Source organism: Theobroma cacao, chromosome 3 (assembly GCF_053813885.1).
Source record: "Theobroma cacao isolate CCN51 chromosome 3, ASM5381388v1, whole genome shotgun sequence".
In the NCBI taxonomy this organism is placed as follows: domain Eukaryota; kingdom Viridiplantae; phylum Streptophyta; class Magnoliopsida; order Malvales; family Malvaceae; genus Theobroma; species Theobroma cacao.
In genome coordinates this window covers 34,402,126-34,416,952 of record NC_142641.1, presented here as the reverse complement: position 1 = coordinate 34,416,952, position 14,827 = coordinate 34,402,126, and the positions used below count along the sequence as shown (strand labels likewise).

Genomic DNA, 14,827 nt, shown 5'->3' with positions numbered 1-14,827 from the left:
TAGATGGAGGCTCAGTAGTTTACCACAAACAAACACCAATAATTCTGTAGATTAAAGCCCATATCATCACATTACTTCCAATTTCCATGCCCAAAGCTAGCACATGTGTTCCCCACCTTGGAGAACTCAGCTCCATATTAGAGACAAAAGTGTTGAAAGCCCACTTAAAATCAAAGTAGAATCTTTCCGAAGAGTATTAAAACAATAGAACCAAAGCCCCAAAAATATTAATCTCCCCTCCTATAATATATATAAACCAACCTAATAACCACGGAGTAAGGCAATCATTGGCAAAAATTTCAAAAGCCAAATTCCAGCATAAGTACAACAAAAAACATTATTGCAGCCCTAATAATTGAGATCAGATGTGCTAAACAAAGGACTGCCTAACTCACTAATTAAGATCATTTCAGTCAATATCATCATTCCAATTTATTTTATGCGATTCGTTCCCCATTTTCAAGAGCAATTACATTAACAATGAACTTACACATATACTCCCAATCAATATATTAAAAAAAGGATAAGGTAAAATGCAAGACAAATGTGTTTGAATTTTCTATTTTATGAGCTACTATTGGCTTTGCACAACAAGAAACGAATTGATATTGCATGTATTATTGGGTCAGTGTGTTTTAGTCGTTGTGTAGGCCTTGACCTAGTAAAACTTTAATGGGGGAGGCTTTTACCAAGATTTATTATTTAAATAATTGGTTAGGTCCTTTTTTCATTTCTAACGAACAATCTTTACCCATTGTAAGCAACCAAAAAGGAAAAGATCGAAAATGAAGATCTAGCTTATGCTAGTAGTTCTTTGGTATTCCTCAACAAGAAATGGCTATCTTAATGAATCAAACAGGTATACAATAATATTTATGTATATGACTTTTGGTGTTCTAATCTTCATACATGGATCTAGGGATTAAAAACTTACATTTCATTTCAGAGCCTTCTGTGTGAAATTAGGATCCAAACAAGTGAGCTTTTGTTGCTTACAATGAATATATTCTCTTAACTTGTACTGTAGAGATAAGAATTAGATAGTGATGTTTAGGTTTGAACACATAGAACCTAAAAATCTAGTTCTTGATGATTGATCTTGATTTTGTATTTTTGGGAGTGTTTTGATGCATGGGTTTTGTAAAATTAAGGTCTAATTAAGTTTTGGTAATTTCGATTGCATTAAAACAGGCTTAAAAACCATAAAAATCAAGAGAAAATTCTAAACAAACCCGAATGGGTTGAATCTTGCTTTAGTAGCGTCAAGTCAACCCGGCAGAAGGTAGGAGAAGACTTAGATTGATCCTTGGATAAAGCCCATGTGCATAGGGTGGTGTGTGTGGCATGTGTGGGGCTATAAAAGTCTGATCTTGGCCCCATTTTTTTGGTAGCCTTAGAATTTAATTTCTGTTTTTTTGGATATTTTTCTAGAATTTTATATGACTTTAAAATAATTATTATTTAATATTTATGCATTTTTATGCATATTCATATATTTTCTCTAATTTATATGCATGCATTCTGTGAATTTGTTTCATTATAAGATATTTTGGTATGCTTAGAGTTTGTTGGTACTATGTTCTCTTCGTAGATTAGCCTCCAAACTTGTGTGCTCTTGGATTGTAATTCTATGCATAATTTTAGAGAATTATTTAAGTTCAAGACACTAAGTTTTTAATGCAACATATGCTATTTGGAATCAAATGAGATACACCCAGGCTTAGTATCTCAATTGGAATGATCCATTACATACATTGAGTTGAGTATGCAAATTAAGGATTTTGGGCAAATTGTAAATTTTTGGTTTGAGGAAATTTTTTATTGATTGATGTAAGTGCTTGGCTGCCAAAGTGGCTCATTTATTGAAATTGATAGATTATTTTCTTGAGCAAAAGGTTACAGGATAGTTTTTAAATTATTTTATACAATTACCTATCCAAAGGGGTTATTGTATGGGGTAATTTAGAGTGAGACATGAAGCATCATGGTTTAGGATACATCGGTCTAAAAGTTCTGTTTGCTCAAAGATGATAGGCTTTTCGAAAACTAGGATATTCTCATATTAATTTTATGTGGAGAGTGCCTATCAGCATGTCATATTCTCTATCCAAAGGGGAGTATGTGATGATGCTCCTAGACTCTTCAGTTATTTTTTAGCACATCATGGACTATAGCTAATTATTTTGCCCATTGACTAATAATTGCATTTCTTGTCTTAAACATTGACTTTTATTATGAACAATAATCAAGCTACTATTGAAATTTTTAACAAGTCTAACTATAAGATATGGAATGAAGATTTGCCTTTTGCCTTGGTCATGAATGAAATAGACATAGCCTTATGTGTTGATATGTCTGATGCCTTTATTGATGAGAGCACCACTAAACAAAAAGAGTTCTTTGCTAAATGAGATAAAGCGAATCACATATGTCTGCATGCCATTAAAAAAACTGTTTTTGAGCATCTATTGAGTGGGTTGCAAACAATTGAAATTGCTAAGGACATTTATGAAGCTGTAGGTGAAAGATACCAAAAATCTAATAAGTCTGAGGCTGGGAATCTTATGAGTGAGCTTAAAGTATGAACGCTGATAGTATTTGAGGGGTTAGGGATTTTATCATGAAAATGGTCCACATTCAAATCAAATTGGCTTCCCATGAGATCACCTTTCATAACAAATTCATTGTCCATCATGCATTTAATTCTTTACCCATTGAATTTACCTAAATCAAGACTACCTATAATGTTTTGAATGAGGTTTGGAGTGTCAATGACTTTATCTCCAAGTGCATCTCTGAGGAAGAAAAACTCAAGAAAGAAAAGAGTGAGAGTGCCTTGCTTACCACCAATCCTAAACCTTACTTCTAGAAGAATTTTAAGAAACTTAGAGAGTTTGTGTCAAATGTTTTTAAATAGGTTCAGGATAATAAAAGATAGGGTAATGGTCAAATTGAAAGGGTAAGAGATCTTAAAGCTATCATAAAGAAAGATGTGAGATATTTTTCTTGCAAGAAAAATGGTCACATGAAAACTAAATGCCCTAAATATAAGTCTTAGTTAGAGAAAAAGAATAAACAAGAAGGTAAGTCATTGGCCCTAGTTTGTTTTGAATCTTATTTTGTTAGTGCACCACCAAATTCGTGGTAGCTTGATAGTAGTGCAACTGGTCATGTTGTTGTTACTTTACAGGGATTCAAAAGCAAACAGAAACCAAGTGAGACAGAGGCCAAGCTTGGAGTTGAAAACACTGTCGAAGTAGATGTCGGTTATGTAAGAATCATTAGCTTGTATTTAGGGTTTGGTTTTGAACTTGTTTTGGAAAATGTTTTTCATGTACTGACATTTAGACGAAATTTGATTTCAGTTTCTATTATGGATAAACTTGGTTATTATTTTGGCATTGTTAATGGAAAAGTTGACTTGCTTTTAAATTTTAAAGTCATTGGAGAGTTTAAGCTAATTGATAATCTATATAGGTTATGCTTGGTCCCTAATAATGAATACAGTTGCATGAATGTTGAAAATATTGTTTTTAATAGATCTTTTATTAAAGAAAACCTTTCTTTGCTATGGCATAAAAGATTGGGTCACATTTCCAATAAGAAAGTTGAAAGACTAATAAAAGATGACATTTTACCTTATCTTGATTTTGTAAAGTCAAACACTTGTGTAGTTTGCATAAAGGGTAAAATGACTAAGACTAAGAAAAAAAGGGGCAACTAATAGAAAGACCTTTTAAAAATTGTGCACATCGACATTAGTGGACCTTTTACACCTACCTTATGTGGTAACAAGTATTTTGTTACCTTCCTTGATGATTTTTCTTGTTTTGGTTATCTTTCCTTAATTGATGAAAAATCTAACTCTTGTTTTGTATTATTGTAGACACAAAACTTATGCAACTGAATACTGTAAAATGATCATAACAAGGAATTTTTAAATCAAGCATTTCATAAGGTTATTTTTCATGTAGTACCCTGGTTGGTAGTCTGTTAATAAAGTGGGTTGCAGTAAGACCTGCTTCTCCTCAACAGAGACAGGTAAAAAGGATTGAAACATTAAAGCTCTGGCTACTACAAGTATATGTTGGTGCTTCCTCTCAATTACCCCATTTTGATAAGAAGCTTCTACACAAGACAATTGACAAACAATACCATGTTTTTCATAGAAATTAGTAAGATTAAATTCTCCTCCATGATTTGTTTTAAAACATTTAACAAAAGTTGAAAATTGATTTTTAGCATATGTAGAAAAAAAAATGTAATATGGATAATACATCTGACTTATTTCTAATTAAAAATATCCATATAAAACGTGTAAAATCATTCACCAAATTGAGAAAATAAGGTTGACCTTTAATGGTAGGAACAACATAAGGCCCACATACATTAGTATGCACAAGCTCAAAAGGAAAAATTTTAATTTTAATACGAACAAGAAATGGTAACTTTTTCATTTTTGCATAAGGACAAATGTCACAAACCAAAACTTTTGAACAATTGATGTTAGGACACTGTTTATGAATGACATTTATTTTGTTTAAAGGTATATGGCCTAACCTAAAATGCCATCAGTCAAATTGTTTATATGTTGCTTTACAAGCATTAACAAAAGATTGTATTGGAAAATGTTCAAGCTTATCAAAACTAAATTTGGAAAGATATTGTTCATCTTGATAGTGTTGTAAGAAGTATAAACCTCAAGACACTTTAGCAACCCTAGTCACTTTCCATGAGAAAGATCCTAAATAACACAAAGTTTATCGGTGAAAAGAACAGAAGCCTTTGAGTAGAGGTGTTAAACTTTGACCTTCATAAACGCGTAACTCGAGGTAGAACTTATGTTTAAAGATTAAATTTGAGCTAATGATGCTAGTTTTACGTTACTTATAATTATTTTATGTCATTATAGGAGTAGGATTAAAAAATAATTTTAATTGGTGAAGAAAGGTGCATAGTGGACTGTTGCTCTATTTGCATATATTTTGGCTTTTCAAGCCTATCTCTCACTACAGAAGTCCAAATAACATGATTTTTTAGACCATTAGAAAGCTAAGAGGTAGTGCTACAACTTTGATGTTTATGACTTTGCCCAGTTCTGATGGGAAAGTGGTCAAAACTTTGTCAAAGTGGAAATACTGTGCTAGAAGAATAGATTTGGACAGAACATTTAAGCGCCATGGCGTTGGAAATTGAGAGTTACGGCCCTCATCGTAATTTCCTAAAATATAACAAGCTTAGAGGATTTTTGAAGCTAGGGCTGTTGGGGGCTACTTAAGAGACTTTTCAAAGGATTTTGGACCTTTTTTCAATGTCAAAAGAGTAAAAAGATTGCACAAGAAAAAGAGGAAGACATGTGGCTTTGTTAAGGGCATTATTGTAATTGCATGAAAAATTAGAGAAGCTTTAACCATAAATATCTACTCTCTAGCAGCCTTCTTCATTTGTTTCCAGCAACTTCTTCTTCTTATCTTTCTCTTCATCTCACATTTCTTCATCCTCCATGGGAGATATCTTCAAGCTTCCATAACTCTCTCAAGTTAGTCTCAAATTTCATGCTTTTGTGCACCTTTTCACAAGCCTTTTGTGCTCTTTTACTCTTTCACCTTAAAAACCTTTCAAAGTCTTAAACTAATACTTTCTCTCACTAGCTAGGTGTTTTAGAGAGAGAGAGAGAAAGACTCTCTATAATAGTTTGAGAATTCTTGAGGAGGAATCTAATTACAAAGCTAGCAAGGTGAGTATTGAAATTGAGTTGATATTTTTAATTTTTGAGAGTGGCTGGTGGTTAGATCTATGAGTGTTTTGTAGTTAAGGATTTATTCATTTTAGTGTGATTAGAGTATTGAAAATAAATAGCCACTTAATGGTTTGGAAACTAGTTAGGAATAACTAGCAGAACATGATTTAGGAGATAGCTTCTAGAACCATAGTTATGTGAATTGAGTTAATTGTGATGCTATTATGATGATAGGTTCCAACGAAGCTCTACCGCCCCATTTGGACCATTAGAGGAAGTTGGAATTGAGTAAGGATTTAACAAATACCGGTGAGTGAACTTGCATTAAAAGGTTTTGAGATATACACATATATGTTTGATTGAATCCCTTCAAACGTTTTATATGGTTTTTTCTTCAAAACTTGCACGGGAATAAGCCCTTATGAAATGTTTTCATGTTATGAAATGGATAGTGTGATAAATTCACATATTTCTGTATAATGTTGATATATATATATATACTATGTCCTAAATGGTACCATTGTGTGACAAATGCAACCGTGCATGTGTGGGGTGAGTTTGCACTTGCCGATGATGACGGTGGTGAGGGAGATGGATGGTGATACTGCCCGTGTGCACGATGTGGGGGGATGTACACGATGACATTAACTGTGCATGATGTGGGGGGATGCATACGATGACTCCGGCTATGTGCACGATGTGAGAGGATGGACATGAGTTGGGTGAGATAAGATGTCAGGCTATGTGCATGATGTGGGGGGATGCACATGAGCTGGGTGAGATGGGATGTCCGGTTACATGCACGATGTGGGGGGATGCAGATGAGATGGATGAGATGGGGTGTCCGGCTATGTGCACGATGTGGGGGGATGCACATGAGATGAGATGTGGTGGTATACTAATTGATATATGCTTAAGTATATGTATATGCAATAGAAAGATTATGATTATAATATGTGATTATATGGCATGATGAATCTTGAAAATTTCCCATTTACTTGTAAATTGATTTTATTACAGCGAAAAACATTCTGTTTATACTGCCTTACTTGGATGATTGTTGGAAATTTCCTCTCTTTCCAATTTCATGCTGAATATGGTTCCTTCATCATTAAATGATTTAATAACCAGGGGTTTAATGGAGGGATTTTTAATAAGAACTTGAACTAAGTTGCATTGTTTTCAAATAAGTGCATCATGATTATCAACTTTCCTTATCGTTGCTTGTTCCCTTTTTATGTTCACTCACTGAGTTTGTACTCACTGTTTTCAACTTTATGTTTTCAGATCAGGAGACAGTTGGAACCTAGGTTGAGGTGTCCATGTAGTTTCGTCTCCTTGGTAGGTATGTTGGCATTCAGTAGCCGTCGCTTCACCTTGGTCACTCCGCTGGAAGCCTAGAGTCATTTTTGTTTGTAAATACGTACATGTGATGTAAAGTACTAAGATGCATGCCTTAGACCATATATGTATATTTTGATTGGTAAGCCATCATGAGTGGCAATGGTTAATATTATTTTGGGTTAATATAAATGCAGTTTTGATTGCTATAGTTTATTAGTAAAGTACTTGAAGGGTAGGATTGTGGGATGTAACTTTCAGAATAATTGATGGGATGATAAGCATGATTACGTAAATAGGCTTGCTTGGGCTTCGTGGACTACGTCCATTGAGTCCATGCGTCGGTCATGGCTCAAAATTGGGTCGTGACAAGGGGTGAGTTTGGTCACTAATACAAGATTAAATGAAATGAAGGAACACATAAAACTCTGTTCAGAGTCAATAAAGAAGTCAATTTGATTGTTCCTCTGCGAGGGACTTTAACTTTGACATTGTTTGGTAGATAGACACAACAATTCTTGACTGGTTTAATGGAACTAAAACTAGATAAAGAGCATGATATGTGATCAATAGCACTAGTATCCATAATCCAAGAATTTTGCTTAATCATAAACTGATTCACATTCTTATACTTAGGTCGAAGGTTATTAAAGTATTGAAACAAAAAAAAAAAACCAAAAATAATACTTGCAAAAGTTAAGTTAATGAAGCAGGGTTTTGCATGCTGAGCATTTGATGAGCTTTCAGGATAATCTTCACTGTTTATACCGCTATCATTGAGAAGTGCCATCAATTGTTGAACTCGATGCTTGATGAGTAATATTTGAGACATGGAATTTGTACCAAGAATCTCTTCGTCTTGATCAGTTTGCATAGAACTTCTTGCAAATATATTTTTTTCTAGTAGAAACATTATCCACTATTGATTTAGATTTCTTGAAATTTCCTTTACCTTTTGTAAACTTAAAGTTTACAAGAAATCCTATTAATCTATAACACTTCTCTTTTACATGACCCTTCTTTCCACAATAACTACAAATCAATTCTACTTTGTTTTTCTTCCTATTATCCACAGTGGGTATCATAGCTGATGATTCTATTGCTGGATTCGATTGAATTACTCTTCTGAGACTCTTCCTTTAAAATCATAGTATATGCTTTGTCTAGCTTTGAAAGTGGTTCCATTGATATAATTTGGGACCTTAATGCAGAAAATGATTCATTGAGCCCATTGAGAAACCTAAAAATTGTATCCTTTTGAAATTGGTTTGAGTACTTATTGAAATAGGCACGATTGCATTTGCCGCATTCACAGTGTGGCAATGGTTTAAAATTTCTCAACTCTTTCCGAATACCTTTCAACTCAATAAAGTAAGAATCCACAGTTTTAGTACCTTGATTTACATTGCTTAAAGTGTACTGTAAATTGCACACATATGTATCATGTGGTTGTGCAAATTTCTATTTGACAGTGTCCCAGATTTTTGCAGCATTAACCATATATAAAACAGTGGAGGCAATTGGTGGTGAAATAGAGTCTAAAAGCCATGCAACTATTAGATTATTGCATCTAATCCATGATCCATGTAAAGGATTTGTCATGCTTGGTTTAGGAATTGATCTGTTGAGAAAACCAAATTTATTTCTTGTGAACAAGTACAATTGATCTATGATTATCAATGTGATGTGCATAGAAAGGAGATTGAAGATCTTCTAGCTGTGAATTACATACAGGAAAACTTAATACATACCAGTATTTTTTTTATTTATTTAGAATAAGGAAATTCAAACTCCATGTCTTTGAACAAAAGATACGTGCACTTTGTCATGGAAAAGAATCCGATTTATACTCACCAGCTTGATATATGCTAACAAAGCTTTTGATGTAATGATGATTAAACTTTGTTTTTTCTATGCATTTTACCTCAAAGAAACCCAAATGACACCCATCTCAAAATATGGACCTGGTAAAGTGGTTCAGGTTTGATATAACAAGAAGAGGGGGTGAATATTATAGGGATTCAGCTACAATATATAATCCAAAAGAGCAGAGAGATTATTACAATAATTGGTAAAGAACAAATAATTCCTACAGTTTGCTTGAGGGGAAAAAGAAAATCCCATCAGCCAAAATTGAAATTCCCACATCTCTTCACCTTTCAAACTTTATCTTGTATAAAAATCTTTCTTTTCCTTTCCAGATACTATGATGAAAAAGAAAAACTAAAATTAAAAAAAAAAAAAGAAAAGAAATTTAAAATCTCCTAACAAAGTCAAAATTTTCACTTCCGACTCTACAAATAAACCTGATCAGCCTTGATGGGTTTATATCATTGAAGATCACATAAATTACTAACAATAACCAAAAAAAATAGCACATTTTAACTTGTGACACAATCTTGGAGATATGGGTGGCTCAGATTTATGTACCTTTCCCATAGAGGCTTATACCTTCCAATTGCCAATTTTAGCCATGGCTTCATGTTTCCGTTAAAGTGAACAACTGCCGCACTCTCAATAAGGCGGTTGTCAATGTTAAGATCATAACCTAATCCTAACACATGCCACCTCCGATCAAGTGGTTCTGTGAGCCCATAGAAAGCTAAAAGACCGGCAGGAAGAGTTCCCAGTTTCCATAGTGTCCGATCAGCATTTTGCTCTTGCCAGTGATGATATCTTGCAGTGACATTTGCTTTTCTCCAGGCAATCAAATCTAAAACATTCATGCCAAATGCCCATCCACATGCTTGTGGATCAAACTTTGAGCTGATGACCGGATTTGAGAAATTGAGATACTTGTAATAACGATGAAATGATTCAAGACAAGTCTCCACCGCCCCATTTACATTTCCATGCAAATCCAATGAGAAAAGAGGTGTTAGATCTTTCTGGACAACAACATCATCATCAAGGAATACTATCTTCTCAAGCTGTGGATAGATCTCTGGTATGTAAAACCGTAGGTGATTTAACAAGGAAATATATTTAGGGTTCCGCAATTTTGACTCAACTTTCAAATCTTGATTTTCCCCGAAATAGTAGGCCCGTGAATCTACATCAAGTAGCTGCTTTATAATGGGAGCATAAGAAGCATTCAACCAAGAGAACTCCTCTATGTTCTGCACCTCTACAGTGGACCCCTTGAAGTCATTGCTAAGGAACCAAGCCTGCATAGCTCCATAGCTAACCCCATTGGTGACAATATGGAAAACTATCTGTTTAGGATGATCTGCATTGGAAATTGTAGAATTAACTACTGCTGAAGTTGCAAGGACATTGTCTGAAAATATGCAAAAGTGGTAGAGATTGTTGTCCACAAGTCGAGGAGAGTTTCTCTGCTCATTTGCAAGGTCTTTAAGGGATGGCCTTCTAAGCCAATCAGCTGAGAGCTTGACAATTAGGCAGTGAAGACTCTTGGGAAATGCTTCTGCCACCAACTGTCCAAACACGGTACTCTGAACAGTTGCTGCATTAGCTCGCTCTTCAAGGGCTTGAATATGAGATTTCATCGTCACTATTGTAGTTGCAATGTCGTAATGAGCATCTTGTGCCTTATAAATAAGAGACGATAGACTGCTAATTATTGGCTCTGCTTCCTCTAGTGTAATGGCCTGCCCTCTCATTGCAGCATTTGAAAGCAAAAGCTGGCAACTCCTAATCTTTGAGCTTAGCTCCCAAGAAAGGTGAAGGTTATTGTGCTCTTTCGCAATTACGACATAAGCTTTGGCAAGTGTCATTTGCTCTGCCAACTGCCGAGAGTATGAGGTAGCACTCAATATTTCTTCAGTAAAGTTTAAATTCTCATGAACAACCTGCTCCATTCTGGAATCTTCTTCCTGGCAGGGGGAATTTCAGGGAAGAGTAAGTCATCCAATAACCATTTTAAAAGAAAAAAAGCTATATAGCATACTAGTTAATCAGTTAACCTTCAATTACTTATAATTGGGTGCTAATCATATCCATATCATATATCGTATTAAAAGACAGGAGGATGGAAGACAAAGTAAGAAGTGCAGAACCACTACAAAAAAGAACAACTGATTGCACCACATAGATCTAGCATATGAATCCAACTTGATCAGAATGATTTCCCAACAACACAAAGATTATTATTGCAATTTGAAAATCTGATTCAAGTTTCATAGAAGACATAGATATCCCACCTCTTTCTTCCTTCTGGTCTTAAAGAGTAACCAGGGCAATTTCAGCCACATTTATTTTCCATTTCACCAAGTACTTGATCTTTTTCCTTTTCAGCTGTTTTGCTGAAAGAGCATGCCCTTGACCGATCAAAAAGAACAAACTAACAGGGTGGTGTGCTCATTCAGGTAAATGGAAGTGGGAAAATAAGATGCCAACTTGAGTTGGAGAGTTGAAGAGTTGCTGCTAGCCGTGATGTCAAAGTAATGACAGATTTATGAAGGTGGTGTAAAATGCAAAAACTATAAACTGTTGTATTAGCAGAACCACTTTACTGCTATCACAGTGCTGGGAGTGGTAGTGTAGTGCTAGATAATGGTTTCCAGAGGTAGCAAGTAAGCAGCTGCATGACTACTATGGTAATGAACTCCAAAAATTTCTCTATTCGTCTCCCTCTAATTATCTAGTTTGCACCCTTATCATTAAGACTTCTCTATGAAGTTGCAGTTATGCTAAATAAAGATACGTATAGCAAAAACAAGAATCCTATTTTCATATCATAGGACTTCCATAAACCAAAAATGTAAACCATGTGCCTGTAAATCTATAAATCATATGGAAATATAAAAGATTTCAATGAAAAAGACCTTATTAAGGTAAGAAGATTTCTCTTTTCGACAGTTTCAGCATTTATCATATGGTTTCCCTCCATAATAAAATTCTAAGAAGAAAGAAGAAAAAATTCTGTTTTGCGCAAAAACATGTATACACACAGAGACAGAAAATATTAAGTAATGTGCCACTAGGTTGCAGACATCTAATTATCCAGCACCGAAACTAATCACCACAAGAAATTGTGACAGTAAAGGTTTTCACTTACTGTTTATCAAAGATGAGGTGTACAGGAAGTTCCTGTAAATTTGACAGTTGAAATACCTTTTATTGTTGTCACTTCTGCATAAGCTTTTGAAATTTAAGTATATTGTTAAAATCTGGTCTTAATAAAGGCTGGTTAAGCAGCATAGTGTAATCTCATTAAGCTAGGTTGCAGTGTATTCCTGTAAAAATTAATTTCAGAAGGGTACCGACCATAACCTTAGTTACTGAGGATTAAGCTTCAACTTGATCACACAGGGGATTGTCCATTTAAGTAGACAATCCATGACCAAGTTAAGATAATACGATACCAAGCATAGCTAAAAAGTCTTTGAAACAACAATAATACTAAAAAGAGAGAACATGCATAAATGTTTGGCAGTCAACCTTTGTGAACCATATATAAACTCTATGTTTTTATATCCTATGGACGAATAAAAATTATCTACCTTGCTTAAGAAATTGAAGGCTCTATTCAACTCTCAAAATAAACCACACAGAACAATATATCAATGGTTTTGAAACTAAGAGTTGGAATGAAAAAGTCTATCTACATTCTTCAATTGATCACATCGAAATACCATGAACATAATATTCCCATAAATTCTAATAAGAAATCCACTATAACTACTGTAACTCAACTTAAAAATGCAAATGCAAGATTACATGTAAATTAATACATGAAAGCAACTATCTATCCCAGATTACATATATAAATACATTAAAGCAACTATGTATCACGGATTACATACGAAAATTCAAGCTCAACAATCAATCCAGAACTCTCAAAACCTCAATCAATAACCATTTTAACCAAACCCCCAAAAGTTCCATTAAAAAAAAGAAAAATTTTCAATCCTATCAACATCCCAAGCTGTATAACAAACTAAATGCACATAAACAAAATCAGAGAAAAAAACTAATACGAGATCAAAACTAAAACATAAAAGTGAAGAGAAAAAAAAAAGAAACAGGACATGAGTTGTCTGTTCCTTACATTAACAGGCTGCTCAACCCGATCTTCATGTTGATTATGATGAACAATAAACAAAACCAATACAGCAAGAACAAACAGCCCAAGCAGCGCACAGATCCAATGCGAAAACCTCCTACGAACCGGGCGCCGGTAATCGGCAGCCCGCCGCCGCATCTTTGAACCAAATATCGTCCACAATTCACCACCAAATCAAGATTCCAGTACTACCCATTTCTTCAGATTCGATATAAAAAACAATTCCAAACAAATTATATATAATCACTCCTCACTCTTTCTTTCACTGAATAAAAGCTGTAAACATATAAAACAACTAAAGATAACGAATAATAATAAAGGAAAAACTTCTGGGGTTGTTTTTGGGATGTGAATGAGAATCCTATAATAAGTGACGGTGATGGGATCTGCGTTTTGTTGCCTTTGCATGAATCGCTAAGAAGAAAAAAAGAACAAAGACTTTAACCAGGGAGACGATTGTTATTTCGGGTCTTATTGGGGTTTTTTTTTTTTTTTTGGCTTAGAGATGTGAAGAGAGGGAAACAAAACAAGAAAAGGAAGGGACAGCACATGAGGTCATGTGAGGGGCTTAAGCTTTTGTTCCCATTTTTGCTAGGTTGAATGCCAGTAACGTTCTCTACTTCGGCTTTATAGCTTCCTACTATATACAAAACTTTGGGGTTTATTTCATTTCAGTTAGTTGCCTTTTATAAGTCAATGAAAATTGCAGGTGAATATTTCACTACATTTTATCATGATAGGGAACCGTTATGGTTTTGCTTGTACTAATACCCCACAACACAAAATGCAAGTTATCTTTCATGAAAATGTTTGGATTTTACCTTCTTTAAGGTTAATTATTGAAGTGTTTTATAACATTTTCACATGACAAATGATAGATGGAATAAGACAAAACTAGAAAATTATGGCAACGAAGTAATTGGAAAAAAATAGCTAAAGCAATGAAATGAAGGGTACTTTTCTTCTGTTTTTTTTTTTACTTGTTTTGTACCTTATTCATTATTGACGCTAGATTAATCTGTAAATCTGTATTATGCATGATAGGCTGGTGTATTTCAGTAATTTTATTTTTTCTAGTAGTTAATATTCACTTTATTAAAGGACCTCTGCAAAAGGGTCGGTTTTGCACTTGCAACTTGCAGATCTGTTTGCACCTTTGCCTGTTGTTTAAGCCAAAGCTTCGGGCTCCAACATATAAAATATTTGACTGAGGCTTCCATTTAGACTTTTGTATTGAAATAAGTTTCTGGCTTTGATTGTTTTGGTTTTTTTCTCACCTTTTCCTCTTCATATCTTGTATTGTCTAGTTGATCATTTCCTACAAATTCAAACTAGTATCTCCAAAATTTTTGCTGTCCTCGTCAAACAGATGATAGTGATATAATAATAGATAGAATTGTTTTCTGGCAGTCAAATGTTTGAAATTTCAAATGCAAATTTGATATGACAGCACTTGTTGTTTGATTAATGCTGCTTGATTATCTAATAGAAAAATTAGAGAGAAAGAGTGAAGAAAGTGGAGAGAGCTAAGAGATATTGGTGGTTGCAAAAGTTTTCATCTTATCATAGTTTAAATATCGAATTATTGTTATGACTTTTCCTTGTCGGTACAAACTAGATATATTGTGACTTTTCTTACATGCTCACACACTACAACTTAATGCACGAAAGGCTTTATTTTATCAAATTTTAATAGAATAAAGTAGTACGTAATATGA

The 14,827-nt window shown here is 34.2% G+C and overlaps 1 protein-coding gene and 1 long non-coding RNA gene across 3 annotated transcripts; one reads left to right on the top strand and one right to left on the bottom strand.

Annotated features, from left to right (window-relative positions):
• The first annotated feature begins 5,473 nt into the window (after positions 1 to 5,473).
• LOC108661268 (uncharacterized) lies at positions 5,474 to 7,262 on the top strand. The gene is made up of 3 exons (XR_001927022.2): positions 5,474 to 5,737; positions 5,975 to 6,049; positions 7,028 to 7,262. It is a non-coding gene; the product is annotated as an uncharacterized LOC108661268 (long non-coding RNA).
• Positions 7,263 to 9,038: 1,776 nt separating this feature from the next.
• Positions 9,039 to 13,763, bottom strand: GAUT11 (galacturonosyltransferase 11). 2 transcript variants are annotated; one of them, XM_007037579.3, is made up of 2 exons: positions 13,095 to 13,763; positions 9,039 to 10,917 (listed from the first exon to the last, which is right to left on the bottom strand). In XM_007037579.3, exons 1-2 carry the CDS (start codon positions 13,245 to 13,247, stop codon positions 9,463 to 9,465), a joined length of 1,608 nt encoding a protein of 535 aa, XP_007037641.1. In that variant the 5' UTR covers positions 13,248 to 13,763; the 3' UTR covers positions 9,039 to 9,462. The 2 variants fall into 2 exon arrangements, with proteins under 2 accessions (XP_007037641.1, XP_017973966.1); XM_018118477.2 differs by lacking the exon at positions 13,095 to 13,763 and adding an exon at positions 11,245 to 13,047.
• Between the last annotated feature and the right edge of the window lie 1,064 nt (positions 13,764 to 14,827).

Bases quoted from the DNA above. Each gene is read 5' to 3' on its own strand.
- GAUT11 (XM_007037579.3), bottom strand. From the start codon at position 13,247: ATGCGGCGGCGGGCTGCCGATTACCGGCGCCCGGTTCGTAGGAGGTTT. The intron at 10,918-13,094 runs GTAAGGAACAGA...TCCCCCTGCCAG, and splicing joins GGGTTGAGCAGCCTGTTAAT to GAAGAAGATTCCAGAATGGA.